This window comes from Stegodyphus dumicola, chromosome 8, assembly GCF_044657685.1.
Source record: "Stegodyphus dumicola isolate Sdum_Otavi_A_Nest chromosome 8, ASM4465768v1".
In the NCBI taxonomy this organism is placed as follows: Eukaryota; Metazoa; Arthropoda; class Arachnida; order Araneae; family Eresidae; genus Stegodyphus; species Stegodyphus dumicola.
The window spans coordinates 82,115,041-82,125,185 of NC_140775.1; the positions used below are offsets into that span (position 1 = coordinate 82,115,041).

The 10,145-nt window shown below is 35.3% G+C and overlaps 1 protein-coding gene across 1 annotated transcript; it reads right to left on the reverse strand.

Moving 5' to 3' along the window:
* Positions 1 to 398: 398 nt before the first annotated feature.
* Positions 399 to 9,352, reverse strand: LOC146995883 (uncharacterized). The gene is made up of 2 exons (XM_085823000.1): positions 5,616 to 9,352; positions 399 to 4,719 (listed from the first exon to the last, which is right to left on the reverse strand). The coding sequence occupies exon 1, from the start codon at positions 9,350 to 9,352 to the stop codon at positions 5,939 to 5,941; it is 3,414 nt and encodes a 1,137-aa protein (XP_085679126.1). The 3' UTR covers positions 399 to 4,719; positions 5,616 to 5,938.
* Positions 9,353 to 10,145: the final 793 nt, after the last annotated feature.

Below are 10,145 nucleotides of genomic sequence, written 5' to 3' on the forward strand. Positions count from 1 at the left end.
GTACTATATTTTAGTAATAGAAAAAGGCGCCGTTTCTGTCACTTGTAATAGACGACAATGTAAGAAGCATAGAACCAATCTACTTACTAAGCACTACAGCACTACTAATAGTTCGCTATCTTCACAACTAATTATAATAACAAATTGGGGTATTGATGTTTTACTGTTTGGCAGTAGTAGAAGACTATTGAGTTAAACACGAATTCTCTGATTTTTTTAGGGACATATTCTAGTTTAGATAATAAGATGTACAATAAAAATTTTATTTGCTTTCCCTCAATCTAATAGCCAACTGGAGACAATCAACACAAATACCTTTATAAATTACATAATTTTAAAGAAGTTTGCATTTACCGTATTTGCCGGCGTATAAGACGCAACGGCCCATAAGACGCAGCCCCTTTTTCATGCACATTGTTGAAGGATGAAACTTTTATTACTGATAATTATAATGAATTTACAGTATTTTAAATATAAAGCATTACGAATACAAAGTAATGCTTTCTGCAAATAGCCAATCTATCTGGGAAAGAACATCTTTTAATTTCCTTCGTCAAACTCCAGACACTTATCTCTAAAGCTAAATGAAAAGTCACTTGAAACCTCTTCTAAATCAGCATCTGAGTCCTCATACAACAAAATGTCCTTTGTACCATCCAGTGCATTACTAATGCCACACTTTTAAATGATTTAACCACTGTCTCTGTTTTCAGAGCATCTCATGAAGCTTTGATCCATTCGCAAACGGAGCCCACCAGCGTCCGAGCGGTAAAGTCGTTGAACACTGGTAGTTCGATCCCGCGAACGGGCTGTTTGCATGGGCGTTTTCGTGGTTTTCTCCATGTGTAACGTGTATACGAGCCAGTTTCCCTTAGAAAATTTCCACGAAGGCATCCCTTCCCTTAGGCAGATAGCCCTAGTGTACTTTGCCGTAATCTCAATAAAACAAACCAAATCATTCGCAAACGACGTATCAACGCAATAAGTATCGACGTATAAGACGCAAGTATGGGCGTATAAGGTGCACCCTCGTTTTATAGACCTATTTTCAAAGAAAAAAGTGCGTCTTATACGCCGGCATATACGGTAATTACATTTTAAACTAAAATGAAAAAATCGTTTATACATTCGTTTCAGATAACTGGAATTCAGATCACTGTCGTTCTCCAGTATTCAAATAAAGTGCAGTGATATAAAAATAATCGGCAGCCTTTGTTTTTATTGTTTACAATTTCTCCACTTGTTTTCTGGAATATACAGAGAGAAAACTAATGAGCAAATAACATTGTATAACACATATTATTTCTTTAATATAACTAAAACATTCGGGGCTAATAATTAAGACAATAAAGTGCGACGAACACCAATTTATTAATGAAGTAACACGCACACAATATTAAAAGTGAGAGATTTTGTAAACTACATTGTTCGCGAGAAAAGTTCAAGTCCTAACGAATGTTCATTTAGTCACATGATCTGTAAAAAAGGGTAAAGAATGTTTCTTTTTTGGGTGATTCCCGCTTTACGTAACCTACAGCAAAAGCTATGTTTTAAGAATGACTCACGCCATCTGTTACACTTACAGATTTAAAATAAATCAAAAAGAAATACATTTCTTTTGCAGTTGTTATGTGTTACTAAATTTGAGGTTCAACTTCATATTAATTATAAACTGAAGAACACTTTAAATATATAAATTGTAATGAATATTGAAATTTTAATAATAAGCCCTTTTAAGAAACTTCAAGAGGTGCTTGTAACAATTAGTTGAAAAAACAATATATCCAAATTACAATTATTAATTTGTAAGATTAAGTTAAGGAAAGCTAAATGTTTAGCTTCTACACACTAATACGTATTTCTGAGCAACAAGTGTGCTCTCTCTGCGATTTAAATCACATATTTTTGCAATTGTTAGCTGAATGTGCTGCTGCTTACACCGTGAAAAGCTTTGCAAGAAATGCGATTTTTTTCGATTATCTCCCTTTTAAAGGACGTCTGGGGAAACTAACGAATACCAGTCGACCAAATCCAGTGTTGCTAAAGTTGCTAGGTGAAGTTTAAAAGTTGGAAATTGAATAATTGGCTAAAGTTGAATAATAGTTATTTATGTTACTTCAGAGTTAACTCTCTGATAAATGCGTTTTAATATTTTTTACATTTTTATTCTAAGAACTGATATGCAAAGGCCAGTTGCCTAAACCTTAGAAACGGTAGAAAATCACGCATTTAACACTGTAATCCTTAGCTTTTGAAACATTAATATGAAATAAATTTTTGCTTTGCTAGTTCGCATTTTAATATTTAGTAATTTAAAGCGACCTTTATTGTTCAGAATCAAAAAGTAAATTAATAGGTGGTATTATTTTGAGAAATGAAACACGCAGATTGTACTCAATATATAGATTATTTCCGGCTTATATATTTTATGCCCTTATTCTCTTATATTTTAGAAATATTCTTGATTAAACATATTATATCACAGTAAGCGGAATTAGAAGGTCTATCATTCAATCCCAACGGCGATTGCTCCAAATTTCGATCTTGAGTTCAATAACATCTATTGATAAAATAATATTCTTTATCCGTTTTCATTCCAAGACACGGAACCCGTACAATCTGTTTAAGGACACGAAAGGATTGCATTAAAGTCATTTAGGAATCCGTGTTACATTAACTGGAAGAAATATGCGCAAATTCTTTGTAATATTTTTCCTTGATAAAAAGCATAAAGTTGTTGAGAGCTTTTATTTTCTCCATGTTGCCGAGTTTTTTTTTTTAAAGCATTTAAATTTTGTTACTCTTTACATTGTATTTTAATGGAGTAAGTACCAAAGCATTGTGAAGAACATTCAAAAGCATACAAATTTTGCTCGGTAAATAATCATCTTTAAATCAAATGTTGTTTTAAAGGAACTTTTATTAACATTAGAAAGAAAAAACGGATAAGATGTCGACAGCTAAGCTCCACAGCAATGTTCTTGTATTCTGCTTCAGATTTCTGTCGAGTCAGAATGCAGTACACCTAGTCGCCTTACCTTAAGGAAGGCACATGCCTGTGTCTTGCTTCGTCAGAGAAATGTCACGTGGGATGTCGAATTTAATCCGACAGCTAAAGGAAAGAACACGGCACCCTTAATACATACCCATACGAGTATTTTGTGAAATGTGCCAATGAATGCGTTTTATTTATTTTCTTCTCTCTGTGGCGCAATGCGTTTGAAAAGAGCTGCTTTCCTCTGTGACATTGAATGCACGCAGAGGAAAGCGGTCTAAAGCCATTTGTATATTTTTAATGCTTCTCTGGGAACTCTCACAGGATGCTGTAAAATGCAAGCAAATCATTCTAAATAATTTAAAAATATTTGTCTTGATTTTGTTTGAAAGAGCTATAATAATTGGACAAAGTAATTTTTGCTTTTTAATATTTGATATTTTTTCAAACAGTTTCTAAAAATTGGGAATCAAACTATTCTTGAGAAGCAAGAAGAGAAAACGGACGTCTACTAATATAATGACTGAACTGCATTGTAATATTAGCATTTGACATAAATAGGCATTAAATCGTTCACAGCAGGAAACGTGAAAACCAATTATATCCTTGGCAAGGACGTGAAAATCAGCTATGTCCTCGGAAAGATTTGAACCAAAGATCTATCAGTTGTTACCTCGATTTACATCTCAAGAGACTGCAGAAGTAATTGAGCCAATTCCTTATCGTCTTCCCCATTCAAAAGGCAACTGGAAAAAGGCATGAGGCTCAGTCGATTAAACACATGTGGTGACGAATTATCGTCCTCCACATCTTTATCACGGCACTGATTCTCAGACATTAGGTCACCTGGAGCAACAAGCGTGACGAATAAACTACCTCGCTATGACTCGAACTACAGATCTTCCGACTACTATAATCTATTACATTATAATAGACATTTCAATATTTCAATGTCATTTTCCCATCTGACTATTCTCATAACTCATAATGGCAAGGCGAGTGCTTTCCTAATTCAGTTTGTGTGGTGATGATGACATACATTACTATCGTAAATGAGGGTAGGGTCGTTACGACCTTGAAGTGCCTATTTTAAAGCAAGAGAATACAGCTACTTTCTCCACAAAAGCACATATAGCATAATGATAGATATCTTTATATATGGACTTTAAAGCTTGTATTTGTGGCTTCCATTTTAAGAGTATTACGCAGAAATAAGTTTAAAGATTTTTAAGGCAGTCTAACAAGAACCCTATTCATACATATTTCAGCAGTCTTGGTTGTGATGAAAACTCGTGTTAAACTTATTTCATAGTTGGTAGCGATTATATGGTCCATTCAAATGATTGCCCTTTTCGTTTTGCACAATTTTAATATAATTATATTTTATTTCAATAGAAAATATCTGTCGTGCCACTAGGTTTTCAAACTGTTCCAGAGTTTCTTTTTCAGTTTCTTGAAGAAGAAAAGACTTTGCCCAAATCAGTCTTTGTCAATCGCTACGTTTAATCATTACTTTTGCAAATCACTACTTTTGCCAGTCACTACTTTTGCTTAATGTTATTGTAATTGCGTCACATTTTACTAAAAATTTGGTTATAAGAAGCTAGCTACCCCGTACATGTTTCTCAGTATATATCACTGTACAACTGAAATTGTATTCTCCGGCAAGGATTCCAGAAGCAAAATAACTCTTGCTTTCATCTAAGGGGGAGTCAAACTGTTCCCTGCAAATTAAAAAATAGCATTTTGTTTTAAGTAAACTCTAAATAGATATTAAATTTTGAATTCACTAATTTAGTGCGATTCAGAATTATTAGATTATTAGAAAAATAATTAGATCTGACTTGTAAAATGCTGTGTAAATTATTTTGTAAAGGTATGAGACGTGTTTAAATCATGTTGAAAAATTAATAATCTAGAATCTTGTCAGTTTAAAAACTGACTGCGCTTGCCGAATAATTAAATTTAATATTGAGTGACTTAACCATAAGTGACCATAGCTTTTATTTTGCCTGCATAATGGGTTAACCTTGATATTTTGACCATTATTGCACCACAAAAATATCTTGCAAAGTTTTGCCGTTAAAAGATTACTAACATAGAATTCATTACACGAGTCATTTATGGAGCTTATGTCACCAAAGACCACTTCAAAGACAGATATTTTGAAAATAAAATCCTAAATTCAGAGTAACAGTTAGGTATAATTGCCTGAAAAATGAATGCCTGCCGAAAGGTCTTCTCTTCAATGGAGTTTTAAGCCCGGAAGTTTATTTTAAATCGTACAAGGAGTGCGATATTTTTATCTCTCCATAAAAGAGTAAAAACGTGCGATAAAAGAGTAAAAAGCGTATTTTAAAGTGTTATTGCATCGTCGTTAATAAAAATGCAGTTCGCATGCATGGCTTTCACAGGTTAACAAAGTAAGATTACATAAAATAATTTAGAGTGAACGAACACTCAAGTTGCATTCATGTATTAGAGGACTATTTGAAAACTGCTCTTGTTATTACTAAAACATAGTCTTATCATTAAATATCATTAAAATAAAAATACTTCCTTCACTCATCCCAGATACCGAGCAATCCAGAAAAACTAAAGACAAAACTTGCTCACTTACCTGGGTAGTGTGATGTTGAATCTGTAATAAAAACTCTAATATGTTGATTTATCTAATTATATTCTCTCTATACTACAAAATATATACATTTTTTAACAATTGTCGGGAAATTTTTCTGGCCCCGAAAGTTATTACACACTTAATCAGCTCACGTCACGAGGTCGCAAGGGGAAAACCCTTTTTTCTTCCTACTTCAATGACAGCCAACGCCATCTGTGTCTCGTACATCAAAATGAAGAGATTTGTTTTTAATATTTGTTAGATACAGCTAATCACTTTCACAACACTCCCACCTTTTTGATTTTTAAAAGGAAAATCAAAAATCAAATAATGGTATCCTTAGTACAGGAACACACTTCTAGAGGGTACAGTTTACGTACAGGACGAATCAGTATGCCATTTCTAGTTTTCACTTTTACAACTCTTACACGTCGATCTCTGCTTGTACAAAGTTCTTGGACACGAGCAATTGGCCAGTTCACTCTTTTAAGGTTCTCACAACCTATTAGCACGATGTCTCCAACTTTTAATTCACAGTCCGTCTGTCCATGCTTTTGTACTAACTGTCCAAGGTACTCCTTGCAGAAACGGCTACGAAATTGTTCTCGAAGTTCCTGGCAGAAACGCTGACGAGCCAAGAGTTTATTTCGATCTAAAGCATCCAAATCTTCTGTACCTGAAACCTTAATGTCCTGTAAGAACATGGAAGGCGTTAATGGTAGAAGATCCTCAGAGTCATTTGACACATAAGTTAGTGGTCGACAGTTTATTACGGCTTCCACATCACAGATGACGGTGAGTAACTCTTCGTAATTGACTGCAGCTTGTCCTAAGACTCTCACAATCAAATTCTTGGCTGTGCGGATTAGACGCTCCCACCATCCGCCCCACCAAGCAGCAGTGGGCGGAATGAACTTCCAAGTGATGGGATGCAAAGTTTCCTGAGCAATTACCTTTACCCAGTCAACCTTTTTCAGCAATGCAGATGTACCGACGAAATTTGTGCCGTTGTCTGAATAAACTGTAGATGGCCGACCTCTTCTGGCTATGAACCGACGAAACGCTTGAATGAAGCATTCGGTACTTACGGATGTCACTAGTTCCAAATGTACACATCTATATACAGCACACGTAAACAGTACTACCCAGGTTTTGATTTTATTTTTGAGAATCAGAGGGCCACATAAATCTATGCCGGTAACTTCAAATGCGAAAGCGTCTCGAACTTTGTCTAATGGTAATTGAATGGGTGCAGTAGTTGGAGGTTTTGCTGAAAATCGTTTACAACGGACGCACTGTTTCACCACCGATCTAATTCGGCGTCTTGCACCAATGATCCAGAATTCTTCTCTAATTATAACAGTTAATGATTGTACGCCGGCATGAGAATGCTTTAAATGGTAATCTCTAATTAAACAGTCAACAATATAATGCTTAGAAGGTAATAAAATCGGGTACCGGAAAGCATAAGAATCATCTCGTTCGGTGATTTTCGTTTTTACTCTTCTTAAGCCACTCTGATCTCCTACGGTCAAAAGACCATTGATGGAGTCTCCAGTCTCTGGAAAACTCTCCCCCTGAACAAGTGAAAGAAGTATAATTTTAGATTCCTTTATCTCGGAAGCAGACAGAAAAGGCTCTTTATTTACAATTTTCTTTTGACAATTTTTGATAAATCTCTTTATCCAACCTAAAACTCTTAACATTTTTGAAAATTTAGAGAACTTCTCACACCACTTAACTTTATCCGCTTTTGTAGTTATACTAAGATTTACATTTAAATTTATGTCTTTCCTGCGCTCTGAAAAAACTAAAGTTTCATTTGGCTTAACCTCTAATTTTGGCCAGCTATCTCTAGGGTCTTTGAGCCAAACAGGCCCTCTCCACCAATTTAATTCGAAAAACTGAAGAGGGGAACAACCACGAGAAAGTAAATCAGCTGGGTTAGAATGACCCTGTACATATGACCACTGATTTGCTTTAGTGAAAGCGCAAATTTCCTTCACGCGATTGCCCACAAAAGTCCCCCACGCATCATTTCTTTGAATCCAAGATATGGCCGTGGTGGAATCGGTCCAAAAATATTTCGGGATGTCATCCAATGTAAGAGCTTCTGTCACATATTTGGAAAGACGCACGCCCAAAAGACAGGCCATAAGTTCTAGACGGGGAATAGTAAGTTCTTTTAAGGGTGCGACTCTTGACTTAGCCATTACAAAACTGACTAATGTTTCTTCTTTAGTTTCGCATCTCAAAAATATTACCGTGGCATAAGCATGCTGGCTAGCATCACAAAATACATGAAGTGTCCAGGAACTTCTATCTCCAAAACCTATACGTCGCGGTATTCTCAACTTATTCAAAATTTGTAATTTATTATACCACCTCGAAAATTTACTTTTGATACTATCTGGTAATGGAGTATCCCAGTCTGCTTTTATCGCCCAAATTTCCTGTAGCAGTAACTTTGCAGGCAATAAAACAGGTGTCAAGAAACCCAAAGGATCAAACATTGTCTGCGTTACTGACAAAACCTCTCTTTTAGACAAATTATCCGAAACCAATACAGTCTTAATTTCAATATAAAGGTTATCTTCTATTCTGTCCCACATAATTCCTAAAACTGGTACAGAATTCTCCATTGTGGACTCAGTGCACAAAGTACTTTGGGTTAGTTCCACATCTTTTTCTACTGGGCCATAGGTCCACATACGTAAGTCCATTTTTGCTTCAGCTAATATTTCAGTAGAAGATTTCACAAAATTCACAAGCTCCTTTTCGTTATCAACAGAAGTCACACAATTATCAATATAAAAGGATTTATTTAATTTCTGAGCAATAGAACTTTGTTCCTTTGGTACTTGTGCCAAATGAACTGAAATAACCGCTCCTAATAGAAAAGGGCTAGACTTTACTCCAAAAACTACCCTCGTATGGCGGAAAACCTTCAGTACATTATCTTTCTCCCACCATAAAAATCTTAAAAAGTCCCTATCTTCTTTCCGTAATTCAATCTGTAAAAATGCACGCCGGATATCAGATGTTACGCCAATGCATTTTTCTCTAAATCTTAACAAAATTGAAGGGATTTCTTCTATTAAATTTGGTCCTTTTACTAAGTAATCATTAAGGGAGGGCGATCTATTAACTTTACATGATGCGTCAAAAACAGGTCTTATCTTAGTTGAGACACTGTCTGGTTTAAATACTGGCTGATGCGGTAAGTAGTGCCCTTTATAATTCTGTTCATTGTCTGGTACTATTTCAATTACACCCTCCTCCATCCATTCATTAAAAATTCTATCATATTCTTCATATTTATGTAAAGACTTGAGTTTTCGGGTGACACTGAACAAGCTTTTTTCTGCTACATGACGATTTGATGGCAATTCTGCGTTATATACTAACCAAGGTAATCCGACACAATAACGACCATCTTCGTTTCTGGAAAGAGAGTTTAAAAATTGTTCGTGGGCAATTTCTTCCTCAGCAGCGTTAGTTGAATTCTGGTGAGCATCTAATATTCCGATCGTTTCTAAACTCCAAAGATCGGAGATTTTAAAGTCGTGACCCACTAAACTTGCACACAAAATGGAAGCATCTTTGTGATTAACAAATTCCTCCGATACACCACAAACTGTCCAACCAAGTTTTGTACAAGCTGCTGTTAGTCCTCCTTTTAATTGTTTTACTGATCCCGTGAGAATTTTTCCATAAATATCACTACCTATGAGCATTTCTATTTTTGGACAATCTGCTCCCAGATCCGACAACCAAATGTTGTTTCGTTGTAATTCTTTTAATATTGGACCCTTGGGTACCCGAGGTATATCCCCACATATTATGTCTTGATCTAAAAATTCAAATTCTAGATCTGAATACTTACGCGGACTGGCTGAACATAATTTTACCAAATATTTGTTATGCATCTTTGCCTCTGTTCTGGCACCTCCAAATAAAGTAAGAGCAACATTTTCTTTGGAAATAGTTGGTAACCCCAATTCAGTGGCTAATGACTTCAAAATATACGATTTCTGGGAACCACAATCTAAGAGTACTCTAACATCTTTATGCTTTTTGACACCAGCTACTCTTACGCGTAAAGTCATTAAAGCTACGTCAGCGGTACAAGTTTGCCTGGCTGTAGCCGTATGTATGTTGTCTATTTCTGATTTTTCTGTAGGAAGTTCAGTTTCATTATTAATGTCCGGACACAAAATAACTGAGTGTGATTTACCACAAGCAAAACACCTAACAAACTGTTTACAGAACGTTGCCATATGATTTGGTTCCAAGCATTTTAAACAGCATTTTTTCTCCTTAACTTTAGAAATCCTTTCATTAAGAGATAATGAACGCGCATCGTAACAATTTTTACTATCATGCATTTTACCACAAAAAATACATGCATGTTCTCTGGTTGTAAGAAAACCTGTGGCAGTGGGAACATTTCCATGTTTCTTAAATTTAAATTTACCTTTTGTTTCTCTCTTTACTTTATCATGATATCCTTTTTTACGACTAACACCA

Bases quoted from the DNA above. Each gene is read 5' to 3' on its own strand.
- LOC146995883 (XM_085823000.1), bottom strand. From the start codon at position 9,352: ATGCTCATAGGTAGTGATATTTATGGAAAAATTCTCACGGGATCAGTA.